At 32.9% G+C, this 27,700-nt stretch overlaps 1 protein-coding gene across 1 annotated transcript; it reads right to left on the minus strand.

The window, feature by feature from the left end:
- Positions 1-4: 4 nt before the first annotated feature.
- LOC145256482 (uncharacterized) lies at positions 5-19,803 on the minus strand. Its single transcript, XM_080115426.1, has 2 exons — positions 19,666-19,803; positions 5-2,716 (listed from the first exon to the last, which is right to left on the minus strand). Exon 2 carries the CDS (start codon positions 2,680-2,682, stop codon positions 178-180), a length of 2,505 nt encoding a protein of 834 aa, XP_079971552.1. The 5' UTR covers positions 2,683-2,716; positions 19,666-19,803; the 3' UTR covers positions 5-177.
- Positions 19,804-27,700: the final 7,897 nt, after the last annotated feature.

The raw sequence follows: 27,700 nt of genomic DNA on the forward strand, positions 1-27,700 counted from the left end.
CTACTTTTTATCTCTGGAGCACAACTTTCATACCAATTCAGGAATCTCAGAAGACATTTTCTTCCTGCCCTTCTCTGAACCGTTATAAATGATTGTAAAATTTATTAAACCTTGGCTGTAGATATCGTAAATGTAACGTTTATTTAACCGAACAGTCATAAAGGATTCACAAGTTTCTCAAGCCTCAGCAGTCGATGTTGGATGCGGAATTTTAGATCTATATCTCACTCTCTGCTTTTTAACAAAATCAGAGAAAATCGCTTGGCAAGACTCATATGTCCAAGTCGGGACTTCAAATCTCCCAAAGTACTTAGATATCGAACACGTAAAAACAAGCGACGTTTCTGATTGGCAAGTCAGTGGCGGGGACGTTAACGACGATTCAGACTGAGACCTTGTATTTAAATTTTGCACGATCATGTCTTCATACCCAGTACCAGAATTATTCTCAATCTCTCGTGCATCAGTTTCTATGTTTTCTCTCTGTCCGTCTAAACAGACGTTCGATTTCAGTGGTGCTTCAGTTTGTCTTATGTCGATATTCGGAATGTCGGAACGGCGTTGTTTACAGTGCGAGGAGTAAAACTTTTTCTCAAACATGAGTGGGAGTTTGCGCTTTTTTTTCCGTGTTTGTGGTGTGCTCGGCAGGGCATCGTCTGTTAATTTCACGACTTGAAACTTTGGCTGGACATCAAAAACAACGGAATTCATGCTGCTCGTCGTTGAAGATGAACGTTTCTCAGAATTATTATCAGCTTCAAGTTCTTGAACTCCGATTACAAATTGTTGATGATCTGATGTACCTTCTATAGGGTGAGGTTTGTCTGCTTGTGATTCCAATTCCTGGGGTGGTGCTAAAATATGAGTATTACCATCTGTTATCTCATTGTTTATGGCGTCTATTTCAACTGTGGAAGATGGGTTAGGGTTAGAAGATATGCTTTGTGTATTTGTACCAGTGTCAGGAATCAAATTTGGTATGTTAACCTGAGCATCTTTGCCCAGATTAGAAGTCTGGTTATTTACTAAGTTGATATTCAAATGTGGTCTATTTGGCTCCATGCTTAAAGCAGGATTAGAACTCGATCTATTTACTTGGGTTGAATTTGATGTAATCATTTGAGTGTCCACTTTGGGATTTGAATTTGAATTAATTACTGGTGTGTCCACTTTGGGATTTGAATTTGAATTAATTACTGGTGTGTCCACTTTGGGATTTGAATTTGAATTAATTACTGGTGTGTCCACTTTGGGATTTGAATTTGAATTAATTACTGGTGTGTCCACTTTGGGATTTGAATTTGAATTAATTACTGGTGTGTCCACTTTGGGATTTGAATTTGAATTAATTACTGGTGTGTCCACTTTGGGATTTGAATTTGAATTAATTACTGGTGTGTCCACTTTGGGATTAGGACGCGATATATTTTCCACATTTCTCAAATCAGCTTTTTTAACAGCGGATGAATCATCCGGACATTGAGCACTATTTTTCTGTACATTTATTGTGTCCTTTTTTTGGGGTGAAGATTCAAAAATGACCCCTTTCACTGTTGCTGCTCTCGATACAGTCCTGGCAAAATTCCTCCTTGATCTTTTAGCAGCAGCTACGGACACATCAGATGCACCTATGGAACTGCTCTTCCTCGAATTGACACTTACAGGAATCGTAAATGGTTCCTGGGGGCTTTCCGATAGAAACTGATCAAAGACACTCATATCGGCCCTTTTGGCAAACGAAATATTAAACGGCCCTTTCGCCTCCCTTCCGACTATCGGAATGATACGTCCAGGTTGAATGCGTTTCACAAACTCTTGCAGTTCAACGTACGAACTGTGGTCCGAATATGGAACAACATGGACAGGACTCTGATTAGCATAAGGGGTTCCTTCTAAACCAACATAAATCGCAGTGGTTACAACAGCAATTGTCGGACGAGTTAACCTAGAAAATAATTTGGCCGAGATAGAATAATGAGGCATAACACGCAGACGACATTCATGTTCCGGAGTGTCCACCTGGAAGACATTCGGTACTTGAAGAATTTCTAGGTATTTATACATCAACGGAGGTACTGCAATGTACTCGCTAAACTTTTTGGCAATTGATATCAACAATTCTGGTTTCCCAAGGCTGTGCATGCCGAGAAGGACATCATGTTCGGGGTAACTTTCAATGATCTCAAAAATGGTTTCTTTTGCTTCCTCCCGAGAGCCAAATAGGCACGAAGGGTCACAGTACGTATTATCTAAATAAAGCACATCCACTGAAACCCCATCAAGCGGAGAATCGACAAACATCTGCGGCATATATCGAAAATCTCCCGTGTACAGAATGGTACCGAAATATCCTTGGAAAAGAAACATTACTGATCCAGGACAGTGGTTTGCGTCAATGGCAGTGACCGTCAGCATTTTCGTGTGACAAGGGTCCAAAGGTATGAGGGTAGGATTGTGGAGCTCCAAGGGACGAATCAGGTCCTGAGAGAGGCCAATTTTTTCGCAAAGAAGTTCACCGGTCACCTCGGAGCAGTAAATCGGCCGTGACCATGAGGAGGTCAGTCCTACCATGTGGTCACTATGGATGTGGCTGAGAAAGAAAACGGTGGCAGATCCACATTGCCGGATTTTCCAAAAATCAACTGCAATCGGTGTATCCGGGATCAAATGGCCATTCATCATGGACGTCTTGGAAAAATGTAAAAACTTCTGGACACTGAAACAGAAAAGAAAACTTTTAATCCAATAAAAGAAATTTTTTTTTAATAATTTAGTAAAAAAAATTTTTTAAATAATTCAGTAAAAATTTTTTGTAATAATTCAGTAAAAAATTTTTTGTAATAATTCAGTAAAAAATTTTTTGTAATAATTCAGTAAAAAATTTTTTGTAATAATTCAGTAAAATTTTTTTGTAATAATTCAGTAAAAACTTTTTGTAATAATTCAGTAAAAAATTTTTTGTAATAATTCAGTAAAAAATTTTTTGTAATAATTCAGTAAAAAATTTTTTGTAATAATTCAGTAAAATTTTTTGTAATAATTCAGTAAAAATCTTTTGTAATAATTCAGTAAAAATTTTTTGTAATAATTCAGTAAAAAATTTTTTGTAATAATTCAGTAAAAAATTTTTGTAATAATTCAGTAAAAGTTTTTTTGTAATAATTCAGTAAAAAAGTTTTTGTAATAATTCAGTAAAAATTTTTTGTAATAATTCAGTAAAAATTTTTTGTAATAATTCAGTAAAAAATTTTTGTAATAATTCAGTAAAAAATTTTTTGTAATAATTCAGTAAAAATTTTTTTTTTAATAATTCAGTAAAAATTTTTTGTAATAATTCAGTAAAAAATTTTTTTTAATAATTCAGTAAAAAAATTTTTTTAATAATTCAGTAAAAATTTTTTGTAATTCAGTAAAAAATTTTTTCATGCAGTAAAATTTTTAATTCGGTAAAATATCTTCAAATAAATAAAAAAAATTGCATACGTTCATTATAATAAAATCATATTGCTGTCTGTTTAGTTGTTTGTTCACAGTTAGGTTAATATATACAAAATTTACATGGTTTCACAATTAGATTTCAATACTGAAAATGGAGTCTTCCATACTTTTATTCCTGCATAATTTCTATATATGCTATTTATTCAAATGGAATCAACATTTGCATAATACATTAATTAAAATCCGTTTTAACAATTAGCTCTAAATTTTTAAAATCGAAATTAGTAATAGTTTTAAGTATTCGATTTAGAAATATAATATAAAGTTGATTTAATTTATTAATTTAATTTGCTTTTAATAAAATTTAGTTTTAACTATTACTATAACCAACATCAACTGCATTTATAAAAGAAGTTTTCATTTAATTTATGAGTTATCTCCCTTTACGTTACAAGATTTTATTTCCTGTTTGAATTTCATAGATGATGATGACTATGTTTTATAATTCCAAAAATCTAAAATAGGGTCAACTTTCAGGAATATCATAACAACTCAGGATATTTAGTGTATCTTAAATAGTATGCGACTAAACCCTTCGCCCGGCAATGTTTTTTTTTTACCAGGCAATGCCGGGTATATACTATAGAAATTTATCTATATATATAAAAGGCAAAATGTGTGTGACCATTTTGTGTATGTCTTCAAAAGGCTTTTCTCACACACGCTCCCGGGTTCGTTACTATCGCTTACAACTGTTTATATGGGTCCTATATCATAATATGTAGGATTTGGGAACGCGGGTCGTCTCTAGATTTATTTACGTCGACTTTTATGAGATTCGCGCTATTTCGCTTTTGTGCCCAGTTCGTCCTCCATTTTAGTATAAATACAGTGAAAAACGTTGTGTTCTCGGCTTTCGCTCTGCTTTCCCCCCCTTCCCACAATCATCTGGGGTGAAGTGAAAACTAAAAATAACGATCGCGCGATGACCTCATTTAGCGTTGTCCTGTCAATCAAACCTCTTTTAGCTTTATAAGCTTTAACTTAACACGTTAATCAATTACTCTCACTTGTGGTCGAGACCGTTAAGTAGTTGGCATTGGTTTCCACCTCCGCGTCAAAGCTTCCGGGTTCAATCCCTCCTCCCGACCAAACAGTTTTTTTTATTACTTCGCTTATTCTTTAGTTCCCCCCCCCCCCATACACAGGTTTATTGATGCCATTTTTTTTTCGTTTTGGTTTTGGATTTTTTTTTTTACATCGTCTTTTTTATAATATTTAAGCAGGATTATTAATTACCCCCTCCCCTCTATACACACACCTACAAACACCCGGGCAACGCCGGATACCCCCCCCCCCCCGCTAGTATATATATAAAAGCCAAGTACGTCCAAGGATGGAATACTGCTGCCATATCTGGGCAGGAGCTGCTAAAAACAGCCTATCCTGCCTTGACAAAATAGACTTCGTGGCTTAGTGGGGGGATGCCCTTTTCTCTACCCTGCAACCTCTCTCCCACAGAAGAGACGTTGCGAGCCTATCCTTGTTTTATCGTTATTTCCATGGCAGGTGCTCGTCTGAACTCCAATCTCTGGTCCCCCCTCGCCAATCTCTCACGAAAAACACCCGTCTAGCTGAATCCACTGTCAAAAATTTCCTCCACTCTTTATCTGTGCCTAAATCAAAACGTGGATTACATGAACAAAGCTTCTTTCTTAGAACTGCACGCCTGTGGAACTCTGTTCCGTCTGCCTGCTTCCCACCTGACTACAACTTGGATGTGTTCAAGTCCAACGTTAACAAATTCCTAATGAACCGCCCCCTTAAGTAAACACTTCATCAAATCTCCACACTAACGTAATGTACTTGCAATAACCCTTATCCCTGAGTGATTTCCGGGCCTTGATAAGTGGTGACCACTGTGTAAAAAAAAAAAAAAAAAATAGAAATGAAGAGACAACGTAATGGAGTTTCATTCCATATAAATAAACAAACGTTATTTGCTATCTTCGTTAGAAGCATCAGAAGAGATAAAGGAGTTAGTAGATTGAAGTGTTCTTGTGTGAAGATAGAATTAATATCATGCCTGCTGGTTCAAGAAGAGAAGTTCAGTTCCGTTTACGTGTTTATAGGTAGTAGCCGTCGGTACGAATGAAGCCGGTTAAACGAGAAAGAAAGGGCAAGGATGTCAGTGTGTTTACATATTGTCGTGAGGGAGTGTGAGTTGTATGTTCTTTGGCATGACAAAGAGTGTTTGTTAAGGTACCACACGTGGAAATAAATGCGAGTTAGAGAGACATAGCTAGCTTGTAGTACTCACGTTCGGCCTGTGTACTGCTAGGCTTAGCAGCGAGAAAGAGGATTAATGGTTTCAGATTTCGCCTTTTATATACTCTGTCACGTGATAGAGGGCTTGCCAATCACAAGCCAAGAAGAAATGGATTTCAAATCTCAGTCATGAGAATTAGCTCCTGCCTTTGATGTAGCAAGTGTCGGCTGCTACAGTACATCTAGTTCTTTTAATAAATCTGACCCTGAAGAAAATTCTTCATCGAATATTCATCAGGTTTTAATTTGAGTGGAATTTAACATTAGCCTTGCCTGTAAATAATAGGAAGACATGTACGAGTATATAAGGAAGATTTATATGGATGAGTATAAGAAGGCTGTTAGCAATGCAGGAAACTGAGTGTTGAAATGATGTGACATATGAACAACAGTTTACCGATTTGTTTTTTTGATAATTTTAGAAAAATAAACATATGACACACAAAAAAAATCTGCAAGTGCACATCACTTTCAACACCCGGTTTCCTGTATACATTTTATACTCTAATATTAGTGACCTGGCAAAACCACAGGGGAGACAACTGAAGCAGCAAAACTAAAGCTGGCTTGATAGGACACTATAGGTTATTGGTCTGAAAATATATATATACACACACACACACACACACACACACACACACACACACACACACATCACCTTGTGGACAATTTTTTAAGTTCGAAATCTTACTATTGATCAAAATTTAACAAATGAAGGTTGGAAAGCTAATGATTTGAATTGTGTAGTAGGCTGTCTGACATTTGCTCCTAAGGTCGCACATTATTGTTTAAATTAGTGGGGGATCACTTTTCTATATTAATTTAACATAAAATGAGCACCCACTTTAAGGCCACCTAGGCAGTGTTTATTTTACATTAAATTAATATAGAAAAGTGATCCCCCACTTTTTAAAACTAATTCATTCATATCATTGAAATTACTCGTTTCCTGGGATTTTTACTGTTATTTTAATTTTCAGCACCCTTGAAAACCTATAATAATGGTAATTTAAAAGGATTTTTTGTGGGTGGAAAGATACTGCACCTTTACCAATATTTCAATCATAGTCATTTGTTTTCCTAGTTTTGCATATGAATTACAAAATATCTGATATTTCCCCAAAACCTCTGGCCTTGATGAAGGAGAGACTAAAACTTGCTGCTATGGTTTCAAATGATCTGAAATAACAGCAAGGGGAGACTTGATTCCAAATATTTCTCATATGTTATATCTCCCCTCTTTGGTTTTCATACATAAAGTAAATTTCACAGTGTATAAGGATTATTTAATACTGGAGATATTCATAAATCGTATCCTATTTCCAAAAGAGGGGTGATATAACATACGAGAAATATTTGGAATCATGCTCTGAAACTGATGTAAAAACCTGCAATCTACTGTATACTGTCCTATGGCAGTCGTCTGCACTGACAAAGATTAGCAGTAACACCAAAAAGTGTGGTTGATTCTACACAAAGCTTTCATCGCTATAAACAAAGCATCTGCGTGGATTTCCGAGCAACTTATTTGTTGCGGCAGAAGGTCATACGTTGAAATCGACGGGAGATTCCATCATATATTCATGTTTACTAGATTTATTTGCAATCTTATTAAAAATTTTCTTACTGTCTGTGTGTGACACGGTTTATTTCAACCTACAGGCAACCCACAAAGGCAAGTTAGGTACCGAAATGAAGCTTATGACCCAGCGGATGTTTTAGTGATATTTATATCCATGTTTGGTTTATGGAAATGCAACAAAAAAAAAAAAAAAGAAGAAGAAATAATGATTTACTAAACGTTTTCTTTACTGGATATTTTTCCGGTACAAGTTTGCTCAGCTGGGCAAACTTGGGTTCTTGTATGTACAAATTCCTATTAATCACTTACAAATGATTTTCTTTGTAAAATTTAAACTACTTGATCACTTTATGGAATATGATATATTTTCAATTCAGCACAGCAACTTACATCATACAGATTTTTCTTTTTGATTTTTTAATTTAGGGTGAATTTATGCTTTTGAACTCTTAATTCTGATTGTGTTTATCGTATGACATTTTGGTGCTTGTTTGACTTTGGATAATAAAAGGTGTTAATATCTAGAAAACTAGTTGCCTGTACAAAATTTAAACGAAAACAAATGAGCCAGGTATTGATACAAAATTAACTTTTATTTCTTGTATATATTTATTTTTCGTATAGTAAATGTGATATTCGTTTTCAGCATACTCAAAAACCTCTAAAAATTGTCAATTTAAAGGGGAGTGGGGAGGTAAACAGAAATATTTAAGTTTCCAAGTTAAATCGAATTTTTATATTTTCGTTTATTAAATTGTTAGGTGAAAGTATACAATAGTTACAAAACACCCTCCCCATGTTAAGAATGGATTTCTAATTAATGTTATTATTTCACCGCAATACAATAAAGTGCATAAGTATTAACATTTCTCTCGCTCTCTCACAGTTGTGTATATCATAAACATTTTCCTTAAACACGTTTCTGTAATTTAGCAGAGAAGCCAACAAGCAACTATACGAAAAATAAATATATACAAGAAATAAAAGTTAATTTTGTATCAATACCTGGCTCATTTGTTTTCGTTTTCAAGGAGTTTTTATTGCTATTAAATCTTAAAAATTTAGTTTTTCTGAGCGGATTTGAAAAAAATACAAAAATACCGTCAACTATGGAACGTGTATTTCATTAAAATACATTTGTTTTTGGGTTTTTTGGGGGGGTTTTTTGTTTTAGAAAGGTTGGGAATATTTCAATGTATGAGTTGGTTAGAAAGACCATTTCGGTGCTTATGTATTTTTGGTAGTACGCTATTTTGAATGAGTTTTCATGTGAAACTCGAGTTTCACCTAATCGTAATTAAATTAGGTGGAAGCACAATAGTTACAAACCCCCTCCCCTGCCCATGTTAAGAATAGCTTTCTAAATGTTATTTCAGCGCGGTACCAAAAATACATAGCTATCACCATTTCGAATAAATCCAGAAAGTTCTGATTGGTCCAAAATAATTTTTGTTCAGGATAGTGTGGGCAAACTAGTTTTCGTGTCAGTGCTACCATTTCTAACGTCTGTCAAAAATGACTACGGCATTTGTTTGGTTAGTTGTCTCATGATAAAGCACATAGTTAAGTCTACAACTCGTGAACAACGAAACTGATTTCGTTAAGTGGACTTTGAACACGACTAAAAAAAACAGAGGCAGTCGCAATTTCCAAAGTGCTAGTTTCATTTGGGTGATTAAAAGTTTTGCTTTAGCAGAGAAGCCAACTATACGAAAAAATATACAAGAAATAAATGTTACCATAGCTGATAAAATTTGATTTTATATCAATACCTGGCACATTTGGTTTGGTTTTCAAGTAGTTTTTATTGCTTTTTATTTAATCTTAAATATTCAGTTTTTCTGAGCGAATTTAAGAAAAAACAAGTGAAGCATGCAGGAGTGCACAGTGAACAAGGCATAAAAAATGACCAAGTTCGGCATTCCAAGGGGTATTTGAGAAATGTGCGGACAGATGAATGGACAAGGGTGAATTTACAGGTCCACCCTCCTTTTGTCAGGGGGGGGGGACCAAAAAAAAAAAAATGGAAGCATCTTCTTCAGAAGAAGCAAGCCTCATTTTGAATATTTTGGGTATTTTTTTTTTTAAGAGAGTACCCAATGTAGTATAAACACCCCAACTTCCCTATATTAAGAACGGCTTTCCTAAAGTGGTTCTTAAACATGGCGAAGTTGGGGTGTTTATACTACGCTGGGCACTCTCTAAAAAATAATAAAAAAAAAAAAATTCAAAGCATCTATAAACCTTTGAATTCAAAATGAGGCTTGCTTCTTCCAAAGAAGAAGATGCCACCATTTTCTTTCTTTTTTTTTTTTCAAATCGGTTTGGAAAAACTGAATTTTTAAGATTAAATAAAGAGCAATAAAAACTACTTAAAAACCAAAAAAAATGAGCCCGGAAGGAATAAAATACTTTCATCAGCTATGGTAACATTTATTTCTTGTATATTTTTCGTATAGTTTGTTAGCTTTTCTGCTAAATACCCCACATTTCTGTAAAAATGGCTTTCACAAAACCTTTGGTGTTTGTTAAGACACATCGAGCTTTTAAATATGTCCTTGTAACCAAAGATAATATTACTTACTAAATTGTTGTGTCAAAAATAGTAATATATCAAACTATCACAAAATTTTATCAAGTAGAAAAACTTGTGTTTTTAGTAAAAATGTTGGTCGCCATTCAAAGTTAGCCAACATTTTAGCCTCTGAGTTATGTCCCTTGCATCTGAAATCTTACTTTTTTATAAAAATTACAGTAAAGGTGCAGACTGCAGCATCTTTCCATCCTCAAAAAATCCTTTAAAATTACCACTACTGAAAGTTTTCGGGGTGCTGAAAACGAAAATAACGTTTTAAACTCCAAGAAACAAGTAAAAATGGCAAAAATATGCGCGCATGCAACAATGGCCATCATTTATAACAAAGAATTACATTGCTTTATTTGTGGAAAATTTAAATGCAATATTCGCTTTCAGTACACCCGAAAACCCCTAGAAAACAAGTTTTTAAAAAGGTAGGTTTTTCATTGGTCTACTAGGTCACAATTACCAAATAAGCACACCCCTAAAAAAAAAAAAAAAAAAAAAAAAAAAAAAAAAAAAAAAAATCACACCTTACCGCCCAAAAATAGGTGACCGTAAAGTGGATGCTAATTTTAGGTTAAATTAATATAGGAAACTGATCTCCCGCTTTTTAAAACTAATTTCTTCATATCTACTTGTTTCCTGGAATTTTAAACGTTATTTTCGTTCTCCAGCATCCTGAAAACCAATTATAGTGATAATTTTAAAGAATTTGGCACTTGTACAGTTTAATCAAGACATTAAAAAATGAAAAGATCGAAAAAAAAAAAAGTAAAAAAAATATCATTTAATTTGATCGAGTAGTTTTTCTTTTACAGCGGAAAAACACATTTTTATGACAGCGCATTGAAGGTAGCCATCTTTGAATTTTTTTAACACACCACGGTTTAAAACATCGACACTCCCTCCCCATCTTTAATACTAGCTTTTCTTCCTAAAAGTAAAACCATTTGTTCGGTATCATAAATTGTTTTATTTTGCTACTTGATGAATTTAATTCATGAAATTTTTTTCGGAGAACTTCATTCCATAACAGATACGTACAATATAAACATTTTTTGATATTTTCATTTTTTTAATGTCTTGATTAAACTGTACAAGTACCGTTTTTTTAGGGTGGAAGGATAGCAGTGTCAGAAACCAATTGTTTTTGTTTTTTTAAATGAAAGCTCATGTTATGCTTACATCGTCAAGTAAATACGAGATGCTGACAGCAAATTTTTCTATTTCATTGAATGTTTTCTTTTTTTAGATATTTAAAAAAAAAAAAAAATTTAGTCGATAAAGAAGTATTAAAATATATAAAAAAAAACTCGTGTATTTCATTAAAATAATAAAAAAATAAAAAATAAAAAAATCGATGAAGCGGATTTTTTGTTCTAGGGGAGTTTCCTTCTTAACTACGGAGGATGAAAAATACCAATTTTGGTTAACACATGCAATAAAAAAGAGACATTATTTATGTCCCTTGGACAAATCTGTATTTCAAAAATTTCATTTTAACAGCAGCAGCTCTTTACAGCTTTGCGCAAAACACGTTGCAAAAATATGATTTAAAAAATAAATGGAATTTAAAATATAAATATGGATAAATTCTTAATGAAGAATGGAACTACCCATTTAATAGTATATTTTTTTAAGTAAGTGATTTTTTGGCATTTATATCTCTATATAAATAAAATGAACTCATTTTTTCCCGTGGGATTTTGACCTTAATAGGATTAAAAATCAAGATATTTCATGCAAATACATTATGCACAAACGGCAGAACAATATCTGAGGTTTGTTATAGGCTTATTAGTTCTCAAATTCCTCGATAATCTTAGATTTCTATACTTTTTCTGCTGAGAAGTCACGGCCAAAATCGGTTAAGATCAATGGAAGTGGTAAAATATTTTCTCTCTTAAAAATTCCTCCTCCCCCTGCCACCACTTAACACCGTTTGGAGATCGTTCACAAGGAACAGTTGAGAAGAGAATACCGGTTTGGCTTCGTAGTTCTATCATGTTAAGTTATTTAAAATCACTAACCTAAGCTGCAGTGCTCTGTGGCGTAGTGGTTAGGTTGCTGGACAATTCACATTATATTTTCACGTTCGCGCCGACCTACCATAGTGGGGTTTTTTTTTTTTTCCTAAACAACTGGAATGGACTTTTCTTGGTGGCCGAACTGTTAACGTTGCAGATGTTTTTGTTTTTTTTGTTTTTTTTTTCAAACTTTATTTTCCTACTTTTACTCATGACTCCGGGTTTGATCTTTCCTACTTACCTACCATAACATTTTTTAAAACTCCCCCCCCCCGTCCCGGAAACAAACACTCGGGCAACGCCGGGTACCCCCGCTAGTATATATATATATATATATATATATATATATATATATATATATATACATATATTTATAAGTCAAAATATGTTGATTTTCTTTATAATTTTTTTAAAGAATACTGCTTAAAAAAAAAACAAATATTGCATAATTTGCTATTAAACCTGTTATTTTTTTAAAATTTGGTCTTTGCACCTTCAATTGAAAAAAAAAAAAAAAAAAGGTTTGAATTACATTTTTCAAGTAGTTATAAGCTTCGAAAAATAGTAAGTTGAATTATTAAAGTTCTGATCATTTTTAATGGCCACTTTCTGATACACTTAGCCATGCGCCCTTGTTGTTTTAAATTAACTAGCCACTACTTGTGTTTCAAACTTAAAAAAAAAAAAAAAAAAAAGCGCTTTCAGGCGCCCCTATTATCCCAAAGAACCAGCTATGTAAACACTTTGCAATATTTTTCAATAATTATTTTAAAAAAAAAAAAAAAAAAAAAAAATTCTTTACAATCAATTTTTTTTAATTAAGAAATTATTTTCTAAAATATATTGTTTATATGTTTACATTTTGTTTTTAAGTAAAATTAAGAAATTAAGTTTAAAAATATTGTTTGTATCCATCTTCATTCAAAAGGGTTACTTTTTGGTACCTTCACCGGTTGTTAACCTAAATTTTCCGAATGTCAGAACGAGGCTCGTCTGCTGGACCCACTTATCTTTGCATCACCGTTTTTGCTTATAAGGACATATTTAAAAATCTATCTGTTGACTATGTTAACAAGTACAAAAGCTTCCCTCAAAACATAGAACCCTAAAATAAGTCCTCTAAAAATTATCAGGTGAGGAATAGGGTCTGCCAAACGATTGTGAAGAACGGAGCGCATGATTCTATGACGTCAGACTTGTGTTAACTATACGAAGTATGGAAAAGGAGATGCCGCTTAATGATTTTTAAAAACCTTTATCTTCAAAGTTCAATTAATAATTAATCTTTGTTATAAATTTGTTAGGTTTTAAGACTTATACAGTTTAACGATTAATAATATTAAAGATTTGTATATTAAATGCGGTTTTACTAAACTGTTCATTTGGTTAATTACAGGTTTCCATACTTTCATTTATTAAAAAGATACAAACTAGATATGGTAGTGGTCTACAAAATGTTTATTATTTGTGCAATGATATTTTTCAATCGGCTTTAATCTGGCAATAAAATAGCTGGCAAAAGTATTATAACTTAATATTTTAAAAACAAATTTAAACACAAACTATTAAAAATCTATGTTGTAACGGAACATTTTTAAATAATGGAATGTTAATCGTTTTGATCTTTTAAAAATAAATTAATTTTTAGGAAGTTCTTGGCAATTAAACTGATAATAGTATATATTTATCAGAAAAAAAAAACGATATTAAAAAAAACATTAAATTTACATCCATTTTTTTAATTGCAACTTCAAAGTAAATTTTTGTTCAATACGTGTATTCAAACTTAAAAAATAAATATTTGTTACTTATTTAAACTCTTATGTTTCATGATAAATAGAAATTTCGATCGATTTAAATATATTTTGTTCAAATTTTGAAGAAAAAAAAATAGGGGGGGGGCATGGACTGAAAAAATTATTTCCACTCGTATATTTTACGGAAACTACATTTTATAATTTTATTCTAAAATGGGTTACTCCTTGAGCGTTGAGTTCCATGGCGACCAGCAGAAAAATTTAATGAGTAAATGTTTGTTACTTATTTAAACTCTTATGTTTCATGATAAATAGAAATTACTACAACAGAACACCGACCAATAAAATTTTTTTTTTAGGTTTTCGAGGGTCGCTGACAACGTATCTGATATTCAAACTCGTCGCAAATTTACCGTTTGCATGGTATTAACCCCTGAACCCTCGCACTATTTTGTGCCAACTCACCGCCATCATTTATGCTATTCTTACATGATGCGTTTGCGCATGGATACGCATAGTAAGGTGACTTGTCACATCGCGGAAGAATTTTTTAGCGGACATTTAAAATAAGAAAGTTTTCAAAAACAAAATGTGGTTCATTTTTCTGTGTAGTAGTTTTTGATGCTTTTTTAATTGATATAAAAAAATAAGTTTTCACGAGCGGTCTCTCTACAAAAGCATTTTTATTTTTCATTTTTTTTATTTTTTTGGAGGGAGGGGGGGGGTCAATTATAAAACTTGTACAACATTTAACAGGTGCTTCTGCAGTTTAATTTACCGTTTTTCCGTAAGTAACGCGCCGACATACACCGAGCAGAAGAACTGTTTAATTTTTCACAAAAATTCTGTTTACATTGGGGGGGGGGGGGGTCACGCACTCGCGCGACTACCCCTCCATCATGTAAGAATAGCATAAACGGTGGCAATGAGTTGACACGAAATAGTGCAAAGGTTCAGGGGTTAATACCATGCAAACGGTAAATTTACGACGGGTTTGAATATCAAATTCGTTGTCAGCGACCCCAAAAACCTGCTAAAAAAAAAAAAAATTATTGGTCGGTGTTCTGTTGTAGTAAACATTTACCCATAAAATTTTTCTGCTGGTAGCCATGGAACTCAACGCCCAAGGAGTACCCTAAAATGGATAATAAATTTCACTACAATGATTATTAGTTGATTTTTGCTAGATTTATTAAACATGGGTATGTTTTCACGTTCAAAATTCTTACTACATGGGAACGTTATTTTAAAGCATCAATTATGTAAACATTATTTGTCTCAGAATTTCATTATTTTCGTACGATAATTTTTTTTATTTCTAGTTTATTTTGCCCTTCTTTTAAATGATACAAAGGTTATATTGATAGCATTAATGGTACTCTTGCATAATTTGACCTGAATTCTCGTGAATTCCCGTCAAGCATGGATCGGACGAAACCGGCAATCATCAGTGTCAGCCGAGGAGCGTTGTTCAAATGTTGAAACGCTAACTCGACTTTTTATTTTATTTATTTAATTTTTTTTTTTTATGTTGTTAGTAATTTTTAAAGTGATATTAAGGGACGCGGGGGGCGACTTTATTTTCTGATTAGTTACTTGTTTATTTATTATTTTTTTTATTGAATTTTTGGGAGTTTCATCAGCCCAATGAAAAAGCGCTATCTAAATGGAAGCAGACGACATTCAAATTGGAAAAAAAGCGACTAAAACAAAAACAAAAAAAAAAAATGACAAATATTTTCAAACTCGCCAAACAGAAAAATGACACGTAAGAAAATAAATCTATACATGTTAGAAAAAGAAATGAAAACATATGCAGACAATCTCATATTGTCAGAAGAAATTGCTGTCCCAAAAAAATGAGGTGCAACAACTGTAAACACAAATGTTTACTTAAGAGATCGTGTTTAAAAGGAGATGTACAAATGGACAGTGCCACCAAAAGAACTTGACTGAACAATAAGTCTTGAAAATTAAAATAAAAGAAAAATACTGTTACAAAAAAGAAAAACAAAAAAAATAAAACTTGTACTTACACCTAATAATCATACAGTTAAAAAAAAAGGTACTCTTGCATAATTTGACCCGAATTCTCGTGAATTCCCGTCAAGCATGGATCAGGCGAGACCGGCAATCATCGGTGTCAGCCGAGCGTCGTTCAAATGTTGAAACGCTAACTCGACTTTTTATTTTATTTAAATTTTATTTTCTGTTATGTTTTTAGTAATTTTTAAGGTGATATTAAGGGGACAGGGTTGATTTTTTTTATTTTCTCATTAGTTACTTTTTTTTTTTTTTTTTTTTTTAATTGAATTTTTGGAAGTTGGATTAGCCAATGAAAAAGCGACATTCGAATTGGAAAACAACGACTAAACCAACAAAGGAAAAGTTGACAAACAAATATATTTTCAAACTCGCCAAACAGAAAAATGACAGGCAAGAAAATAAATCTATACATGTTAGAAAAAGAAATGAAAACATATGCAGACAATCTCATATTGTCAGAAGAAATTGCTGTCCCAAAAAAATGAGGTGCAACATTAGGTGTATCAGAATTTTTGTAGGAATTTTTGAAACCCCTAACACGAAACTGCGAATAAAATATAAAAATCTCGTAATTTCTCCGTTAAAAGTGGGTTGTTTATTTTCTTTATGGATTATACTTCCAAAATAAACTATTAAAGTTGTTTTAAAAGTAATAGAAATATATATATATTTTTTTTAAACAGTAATGAATTTTCCGAACTCAATATTTTTCAATTTTTAAACTTTAAAAATCTATCAAAATTTTTCTATTGATTCTATTTTTACGATATTTTCAGGGTCAATGTGAAATTTTATGCTCTTTCCAATAAACCGAATATAATATTTTAGACAAACGTTTTTTTTTAAATTCACGCCCCCCCCCCCATTTTCAAGTGTCTATTAAAAAGTAAATAATTTACTCACCGAAAATTAAATAATTAATTTACTCACAAATTGAAGAGAAAAGGTCAATAAATAATATATTCAAATTTAAAACAAAAAAAAAAATGTAGTGTTTTTTAGAATTTTACCTGTAAAGTTTGAAATTTAAAACCTTTTTTTTAAACCACGTTATTTGTTTTTTCTTTTTTTTAATGGAACCTTGGTCCTTGCTCCTTTAATTGAAAAAAAAAAAAATTAGGGCTTGAATTACATTTTTCGAGGCGTTATAAGCTTGGAAAGACAGGGGGTTGAATAATTCACGCCTCCCATTTTGAAATGTCTATTAAAAAGTAAATAATTAATTTATGTACCAAAGTCTTATATATCACAAATTGAAGAGAAAAGGTCAATAAATAATATATTCAAATTTAAAACAAAAAAAAAATACTGTTCTTTTTAGAAATTTACCTGTAAAGTCCGAAGTTTAAAACCTTTTTAAAAAAAACAAAAAAACACGTTTTTTTTTTTAATGAAACCTTGGTCCTTGCTTCTTTAATTGAAAAAAAAAAAAAATTAGGGCTTGAATTACATTTTTCGAGGAGTTATAAGCTTGGAAAGATGGGGTGGAATTATTCACTATTTTCACGAAATTTCTGACACACCTAGTGCAACATTGCAACAATTGTAAACACAAATCGTGTGTAAAGGTTGGTTTCCCCTGGAGATGTACAAATGGACAGTGCCACCAAAAGAACTTGACTGAACAACAAGTCTTGAAGAAAAAAAAAAAAAAAAAAAAATTGTACTTACACCTAACAATTATGGTAATCGTGAAGAAAGAGCCTGTTTCCTCCGTTTGACTATAGGTGGCGTTACTGTCCACCCAGTTACAGAAGCACAAAATGTATATAATGGCATTCTTGAAATAAAAATAAATGTTTTTGTTATATTTTAATTTTAAACATATCTTTTTTGCAAACATATTTAAGTTTGTTTTCTTTTCAAACATATTTACATTTTTTTTTTTTTTTGCAGACAAATTTCAGTTTTATTTTTCAAAACATATTTACATTTTTTTTTTTTTGTTTTTGCAAACAAATTTAAGTTTTATTTTTCCAAACATTTACGTTTTTTTTTGTTTTTACAAGCATAGACTAAATGTTTTTGCGGGTTACACACAGATTCGAAAAAGTTGTCAAAAAACAAATATAGAACAAATAAATGTTATCAAAGGCAAGATAAGTTACTTTTCTACCTAACTGGATATATTTTTTGTGTTTTTATTCAGTGTAACATGTTTATTCAGCTCGAAAAACATGCAGTGTTTACCGATGTATTAGAAAATTCAAAATGGAGCCCGCCGCCCGACCGTCTCTTTAACACAGTAAGTTTGGGGAAAAATGTTATAAATAATAAACTAGACAACATACTATTAAAAAACAACCGAATATATGTCAACTTATGTCACGGTAACATATATTGAGCGAATTTCTAACAGTATTTTGTCTAGTTTATTATTTATAATACCTTTTCCCAAACTTACCCTCTCCGAGAGAGAGTCGGCCGCCATTTTGAATTTTCCAATACATCGGTAAACACTGCATATTTTTCGAGTTGAACAAACATGTTACACTGAATAAAAACACAAAAAATATATCCAGTTAGGTAGAAAAGTAACTTATTTTGCCTTTGATAACATTTATTTGTTCTATATTTGTTTTTTGACAACTTTTTCGAATCTATGTGTACAGTAATACAAACCCTCCACACTTATTTTACCTTTTCCGCGAGTATTTATATATATATATATATATTCGAAAAAGGATATTGTAAAACCTGAATCTTACTTGAAACTACTATTAAAAAATAGCGCGGTACAATAAGTGCATAAGAAAATTTTCAAAAAGAAAAATATTTAAAATATTTAGTTCATGCTTGCAAAAACGTAAATGTTTGAAAATAAACAAGCAACAAAACGTAAATGTTTGGAAAAATAAAACAAATATGTTTGAAAAAAAAAAAAAAAAAAAAAACAAACTTGAATATGCTTTAAAAAAAAAAATGTTTAAAATTAAAATATAACAAAAACATTTTTATTTCAAGGGTGCCATTATATACATTTTGTGCTTCCGTAACTGGGTGGATATACAGTAACGCCACTTATAGTCAAACGGATGGAAACAGGCTCTCTCTTTCTTCACGATTACCAAATATTTCCCCTCGTATATATTACGAAAACTGCATTTTATATGTAATTTCATTATAAAATGGATAAGTATCGAAACTTTCACGAAAATCTGACCATTAGTTGATTTTAGCTAGATTTATTAAATACGGGTATGTTTTCACGTTCGGAATGTCTACGACATGGGAACGTTATTTTAAAGCGCCAATTATGTAAACACGATTTTCGTATCGCAATTTCATTATCTCCGTTCGATGAAAAAAAATTTTTTTTTTAATCATTACTGGTTTATTATGCCCTTATTTTGAATGGTACAAAGGTTATACTGATAATATTAATTTATAATAAAGTTACATCGTGTTACTTATAGGTTGGGGTAATTCTGTGGTGAATTTTGGCAGTCCCTACTTATAATAAAGTTACATAGTGTTATATATAGGGGGAGGGGGTATTCTGTGGTGATTTTTGGAGGTGCCTAGAAAACTTCAAGTTTATCCCCTAAACTTTCCCTAACTTAGGTTTTACGTTTAGTTCAGCAAATGTTCGTTTCGTTCGGTTCACATTCTGTAGAAGCATTAAAAAAGTTTGTTCGTCGAGCTTTTACGCAAAGATTCGAGGCTGACTCGGCATTCTCTCTCAATACTCGGGATTGACTACGTAAATACCGAAATCCTTTATATCTGCATCCATTTATAATAACGACTTTTTGTTAAAACGGTTCGATGAAACTTAAAATGAATCCCGAACACGCCATTTTGTCGATGTAAATCAAACGCTAAACTGAGTTTCTTCTTGTCCATGAAATAACGAAAACGTCATTGAATAAAATTTAATTAAATGAAAGAACAAAAATAACTTACCAATTGCATTGGAATCTTGAATAGAATCGGGAATAATTACGTAAAAGACAGAATCGGAAATAGCGCCATAAAATTTAGTCATCTAGAATAACCTCCCCTTTTTTGTGGGAATTACTTCCCTTTGTTAAAAGCTTTTTTTCTACATAATTTACTTTGCCTCCTCGTCTTTTAGCGACATTAAAAACTTTTTTTAGGGTGGGACCAAAAGTAATGTTCTGTTCTTCTTCTTCAGTAGGATGATAGACAGGTTTACTGCTTGTTACGTGAGGCGCCCTCACCGGGAAATGTCGACAAGCTTGAACGCGCCTAGTTTTCATTTGGGTGCTTCCACTGCTTCTGCATAATTGGATATCAAAAAATACACTTTAAGTATAAAACACGTTTCATATCGAAATTAGGAAAAGTTCCAAAAATTATGAGAAATGATGGAGCACTAAAAAATGTGTTATTCTTTTTTATTATTTTTTTTTTTTTTTAGGTATACAATTATTACGTACAAGAACCTATATTTATCTAGAGTGTAATCGCATTTTGGGGAGAGCTGGAATTCCCACTTTAAACTTAACCTTGTGTCAGATTGATGCATGTCTATGAACGACCTCAACTCAACTGAAACAAAATAGAAGAGTTTATTAGGTGCAACAGCAGCGAATGCTGTTTTTATTATTTTTCGATTGGACAAAAAAAGTCAAATAAGTAGTTTCTTTCAACCAATCAAAGCGCAAGAAATATTAGAATTTCCAAATATAGAAAGTCGAATGGCGCCAACGGAAATGAACATGGCTACTCAATTTCTCCTTACATGCGAAATAAATCATCTTTTACTTAGAACGTTCTTTCGAGATTCATTTTATATATATATATATATATATATATATATATATATATATATATATATATATATATATATATAGAGAGAGAGAGAGAGAGAGAGAGAGAGAGAGAGAGAATTGTGTTTTATTGTCTTGACAAGGTGTCAATAGGATGCTTTTGTATGAACAGACTTTGTGTAATGTTAAAGGTCACACTCGAGAAGAACGCAAGAAAAAATTCTGAATGGATTATAAATGGTTTTATGTTGTTTTGTTTTATAAATTGGTACTAGTGCACTTATTGATCCATGCTGAAATAATAACGTTATTATTTAAAAAGTCATTTTTAACATGGGAGTGGAGGGTGTTTTCTACCTATTCTATACTTTAACCTTACAATTGAATAAAAAAAACATATAAAACTTTAATTAAACTTGGAAATACGATTTAAAAAATAGTGCGGATCAGTAAGTGCATTAGCACCTATAAATTAACTAGCGGAGGTATCTGGCGTTGCCCGGTTGTTTGGAGGTGTGTGCAGGGGGGGGGGGAGAGTAAAGTAAAGAATAAGCGAAGAAATAACCCTGTTTAAATATCTAAATAAAAATAAAAACGATGTTAAACTTCTGTAAACAATCGGCAAAACCAAAACCAAAAAAAAAAAAACAGCGAACAAACGTAAAACTTTTTTAAAAAAGAAATCGGAAAAACAGAAAGCATAAATCAGGGGAAAAGAGGGACGTGTTCTGAAAAACGAAAACCAAAAAACACAGCGAAAAGCAAAAAAAAAATTTTAAATGGCATAAATAAACCTTCAATTCGCTTAAATCCAATGGTGCATTTCACCCAGTAGGAAACATAGAACGAAAAGGAACGTTAAAATGCCATTCCATTTTTTTTAAGCAACTACGAACCCAAATCAGTGTTTCTTCGTACTGTCCCTTGTGAACGGATCCGCAACGGTGTAAGTGGTAGCGGGGGTAGGAGGAATTTAATAGAGAGAAAAGATTTTACAACTTCCATTGATTCTAACTGATTTTGGCTGTGGACTCATCAGAAAAAATATAGGAATCCACGATTATCGAGGAAGTGTAGAGGTAATAGGCCTATAATATACCTCAGATATTGTGCTGCAGTTTGTGCATATTACATTTGCATGAAATGTCTTGATATATAGGGATAATGAATCATTTTTATTTAAAATCCATTTAGTATTATGCATGTTAAATTGAGAGAACCATGCTTCATTGGAAACATATGTCCATAGACAGGTCTGTACACAACATCCGAGCAAGGGAGACTTTGGACTAGATCGTATCGAGCACAGTTAACATGCGCAGGCCATTTTGCAGAAATATGCGGACGATAAGTTGTGGCGAGCAATATTCGGAAAAACTTTAATCTTTTGCCAGTTTACTTTTGTATCCATTTTCAGATAAAAAACATTGTTTACCTTTTTTTTTTTCTTTTTGTCTTAATTTCATTACTTTGCCGTCTTCAAATGTTTTGTAAATATAACTAAATTCCAATTAAACATATACATCTTCCACGTCTTCGATTTCATATCTTCGTTCCCCAACTAATATAAAGCAGCGATAACTTACCATTAAGTCCAAGTAAAGACTAAAACGAAATTATTGACCTCATTTACAGTGTTTCTTTTTGACACAAAAATGGAAAAAGTCCAAATGGCAATAGAGACACCTAAAAGAAGCCAATAAAAAAATTTTTTTTTAATTTATTGTGGTCACACGTTCATTTCAGAACTTCTTTCCCACACAAAAATGGAAAAAGTAAAACAAAATATAATAACGGATAAACATTAAAGGTCATGTTAAAGAACGCAAGATAAAATTCTGTATGGACTACAAACGGTTTTATGTTTGTTTGTTTTTTTTATATATTAATAAAAGAGAAATCATTTCGATTTAAAATCCATTTAATATTATGCAAGTAAAATTGAGAAAAACATGCTTTAAATGTGTCAGAATTATGTGAATATATAAATAATATAATAAATAATCAAAACAAAATGGCCACCGCATCTGACGTGATGTCATGTTTATCTAAAAAGGAATTTCGAATTTTCACTCACAATGATTCCTCATTTAATGCTTATTATTAATAATTATAATTCAATAACTCAAGTGCTATTTATTCAGATCATCAATTTCTCAGTTAAATTCGACACTGTTGTCAAAATTCTGATTTCCAAATGCAATGATCTTTCCAGCTGACTTCCACACGTCTGCGTAAGTGACACGCCTTCTCTCAACTCACTTCATATCCGCTTTTATAGACCAATCTCATTTGCATAAACATTCACAGTCACGTGATCATTCATCATAAAACAAACTGTCGCGCCATGTTAGTTTTTCCTTTCTTTCTCTTTCATTTCATTCCACGACCGACCCTCTGAATCATGCACATGTGCTAGTCAAGTAAGTCACGCGTTTCCCTACAATAATAATATAAATTAATATTTTTAATGTCTGAAATTGTTTTGCATTCTTTTGTCTGCAACCTTTAAACAGTATCAGATTTTGTAATTCTTCTAAACTACTCTCTTGGGGTGCAACAGAATCCAGCCAGGCCTTTTGGTCCTAAGTTTGACTAAGACGAGGAGACAAAGAATCCAGCGTGGTTACCGTCAATTTCAGATTTCAAAACAGTGCACACACATGAATTCTTTTTGCATCCCAAAGATCTTTTATCCCCGTTCATGCACTTTTCTACACACATAAGAAATAAACGAAGATAATTTCTATAGAAATCACTCGAGACAAGGCATGAAGCTACTTGATGTAAGGAGAAATAAGAAATAAACAAAGATAGTTAAAGTTGGTATTAAATGTTAAAATGCGACTTTGTCTTTCCATTCTACAGATCTTTCTAAATATTTTTCTCAAATGTTTTCACTGTATTTGATTGAAAATTGTGAGACGAGATTTGTTTTCCTTTTAAAGCAAAGCCGATTTACATTTCTTCGTCATTAATGCTACGTGAAATTTTCATAAACAGGTAAAATAATAACTAGCGAGACCTGTGGAAATTCCACAGGGCACTCATTCATATGTAATATATTGATGTTGACATTCTGTAGATGTTCAACGTAAATGGAGACGCCCTGATATTATTGTAGTTTTTTGTTAAAACTACAAAAGTGTTTATCTAAGCTAGCAGGGACGTCTGGCATAGCTCGGTCATAAAATACGCTTAAATATGATATTTTGATATATACAGATTTCGTATATATTATTATAGTCAATTTCCTATCGCTTCTTATATATTACAAAGTTATGATTTCAAATACATATGACTTGGGTGTATCAACTTGAATCGAAACCAAAACCGTTTTGGTTTTGGTTTCAATTTCTGAAAAAAAAAAAATATATATATATATATATATATATATATATATATATATATATATATATATATATATATATATATAATTATTTCCACAGCCCAAAGAATGCTGCAGCACAAAAGAGCCATGCCAGCCAACGAACCGGACGTCTAAGACTCGAGTTTTGTCCTCATTTGGGCTCATCAGTCAGACATATCCGCACCTGGGATTTGCAACCCGAGCCTCCTGGTGCGGATATGTCTGACTGATGAGCCCAAATGAGGGTGAAACTCGAGTCTTAGACTTCTGATTCATTGGCTGGCATGGCTCTTGTGTGTTGCAGCGTTCTTTGGGCTGTGGAAATAATTATATAATTTCTCCCATTCTGAAAATTATATATATATATATATATATATATATATATATATATATATATATATATATATACTAGCGGGGGTTTTGAGGTGTGTGTGGTTTTGGGTAAATCAAAACTCCGGGGGGGGGGTTAAAATTACAAAAAAAGTTTTGGTAGGTGAGTATGAGGCAGTTTTTGGGTTTGTTTACCAACTTTGACTGTTTTTTTCCCCAACATCTGTTGGGGAGGGGGAAACCAGGTCCCCATTGTCCAGATTGAATAGCAATTGTCTGATATAAGAGGAGTTTGTCCCCACATTGATCAAAGCTGATTGCTTCTGGATGCTTCCCGGTGCGATGCACGGTTTGAATTTAGTTTCACTTTATTTTTACTAAAAAGCAGGACAAACAGGGGACAGAGCGAAATAAAAGTCGACGTAAGTAAATCTAGAGACGACCCGTGTTCCCAAATCGTAGATATTATTACCTAGCAAGTATATAAATAGTTCTAAGCGATCGTAACGACCCCAGGAGCGTGTGCGAAAGAAGCCTTTGCGAGACATACAGGAAATGGTCACACACATTTTGCCTTTTATATATATAGATATAACTCGAGTTCCTTTAGTTATAGTCGAAACCAAAACGAAAACTTGGTAAAATTGTTTATAAAAAAAACAGATGACTTGAGTGCCATCAGCTATAATCGAAACTGAAACCAAAACTTATGAAGAATTCTGGGTAAAATTATTTCTTACAAGAAATGGAAGGTCATAACAATTAAACAACAGTCACTTGGAAGAAAGAAAGATGTAAGTGTGACACACAAAATAACACACATGCTATCGTATTAATATATAGATGATGATGGTGGTGGCAAATTTGTAGATTAATATAACACTATATTCATGTACCAGGACAGCAACAGATTGTCTTGCCACTAACCATGAGGATTAGGAATAGCTAGGGGGTGTTTACACTTGGCCAAAAAATCTCATATGCATAGAGAAATGATAGAATATGCTTTTATTGAGATATCATGGAGAAAAATTAATTTCTCAATGAAATAAAATACACATTTGGCCGACAATAAATTATTGGCGGTAAAACATGTGTTTTATGTCAAGCAAGAGACTACCTTGCAGATGATAAGAAAGAAGAAAGTGAAAAGAGATTCAGAAGAAGAAACAAAGAAAAAGGAAAAAGAGATTAAGAAGAAAGAGGAGATGAAATAGGAAAAATAGGAAGAAGAGATAATCTCCAAAGGACAGAGAAGGAAATGCTAATCTCAAAGAGATGGGGGTCAGAATCAGGGTTTTAATAAAAGTAGGGGTAGGCTATAGAAACAAAATTTTTCAAATAAATGCCAAAAGTGGCTTATTACCTTCATTTATATGTAAATAGATGGGAACAAGTGATTTTGTTCAAAACGGGTCAAAATTGGAGGGTCGCTGGCCCCAAACGTGATTTGACCGCGTTGACGCGTGAAAATGGCCCAAATTTCGCCCCCGAACACACTTAATCACTTATTGAAAGCCACAGGGTGCATTTTTTGACTATAAATGCATTTGTATCATTAAATCTAACATTCTCATTGGCTATCCCACAAGTATAGGGTTTTTTAGGGTATCTCAGAGTCCAAAATGGGTCAAAATTACCCCAAAATTAGCCAAAAATGGTCGGAAATCACGGATTTTCCAAAATGCACCTCCCAAGCCACACAGGGTGCAATTTTTGACCATAAATGGCTCTATATCATTAAATCTAACATTCTCACTGGCTATCCCACCTATATAGGGCTTTTCAAGGTATCTTAAGGGTCCAAAATGGGTCAAATTGAAAAAAATCACTTGTTCCCATCTATTTACATATAAATGAAGGTAATAACCCACTTTTGCCATTTATTTGAAAAATTTTGTTTCTATAGCCTACCCCTAATAAAAGACCATTATTTTGGTAGATAGAGACACGTGCTTGCTAACCATTGAAGAGTGCACTTCAGATTTGGGCTTTCATCTAAGACTGGAGATCTCCTAAAAGAGCTGAGTGGAAAAACCCTTTCATCTTCCTACGGAAAAGCTGCCTGAAAGAATTCAAGTTGAAAATCCTGCATCTTGAAGCAGTTTATTGTTAATTGAGTCTAGAAGAATCTGAGTAGTTTAACTTTTTATTTGCACAATTGTATGTGAAAATATTTTATGCAATAACTATTTTCGTTTATAAGAAAGTGATCTCTGAGTTACCATTAATTATTAATTTGCTTTGATTTCGAAATACAGTTATTTACAGTGCTGACACCACAACCAAGGCCAGACTGCATGAAAAGAACCTATATACCAGCCATTCACCAAAACACCTATGAAGAAGAACTCAACCACAGTATCTGACGACAAACGGCCAACCAACAAGTTAAAAGTATTGCCACCAGGACTTAAGGTCGTGTACATTTTGTGTGCTCTAAGCATCCGAATGGTAATTCAAGTGACTGGTGAGTGTCTGATTACGTTTGAAAGGTCCATTACTAAATGAAGATAAAAGTGTAGCCACAGGGACTTAGGGTTGGCCCCTGCGTTTCATGGTTAGAGACAATTTGGTTACATTAATTGGTTCCATGAAGAAGGATTGTGCAACCCCCACCCCAGACGTGGTTACATTAACACTTTTAGCTAAATCACTCCCCTAAAATGAGATTCTACTTTTTTTAGATAATTACAAGGCAGAAAACAAAATATATTTTAGAATTTCAAGTATGAGACGAGTTCCATTATTAAAAGCCAAGTACTTCCAAGGATGGAATACTGCTGCCATATCTGGGCAGGAGCTGCTAAAAAGAGCCTATCCTGCCTTGACAGAGTACAAAATAGACTTCGTGGCTTATTGGGGGATGCCCTTTTCTCTACCCTGCAACCTCTCTCCCACAGAAGAGACGTTGCGAGCCTATCCTTGTTTTATCGTTATTTCCATGGCAGGTGCTCGTCTGAACTCCAATCTCTGGTTCCCTCACCCACGCCAATCTTTCACGAAAAACACCCGTCTAGCTGAATCCACTGTGAAAAATTTCCCCCACTCTATATCTGTGCCTAAATCAAAACGCGGATTCCATGAACAAAGCTTCTTTCTTAGAACTGCACGCCTGTGGAACTCTGTTCCGTCTGCCTGCTTCCCACTGGACTACAACTTGGATGTCTTCAAGTCCAACGTTAACAAATTCCTAATGAACCACCCCCTTAAGTAAACACTTAATCAAATCTCCACACTAACGTAATGTACTTGCAATAACCCTTATCCCTGAGTGGCTTCCGGGCCTTGATAAGTGGTGATCACTGTGTAAAAAAAAAAATAAATAAATAAATAAATAAATTTAATGTTCTTGCATTATTTCCAGCTCATTTTAACTTTTTAGGGATATTCACTAAATTTTTATCACTAATCTAATTTTATAAAAGTCACTATGTCTCTGTCTGTCTCCATTTTTTTTTTTTTTTTCAAAGTGCATCTCCTCTCAGATGCAAGGTCACTGAGT

The sequence above is a fragment of the Euprymna scolopes genome, chromosome 32, assembly GCF_053919585.1.
Source record: "Euprymna scolopes isolate OS-2025 chromosome 32, ASM5391958v1, whole genome shotgun sequence".
NCBI classification, from domain to species: domain Eukaryota; kingdom Metazoa; phylum Mollusca; class Cephalopoda; order Sepiida; family Sepiolidae; genus Euprymna; species Euprymna scolopes.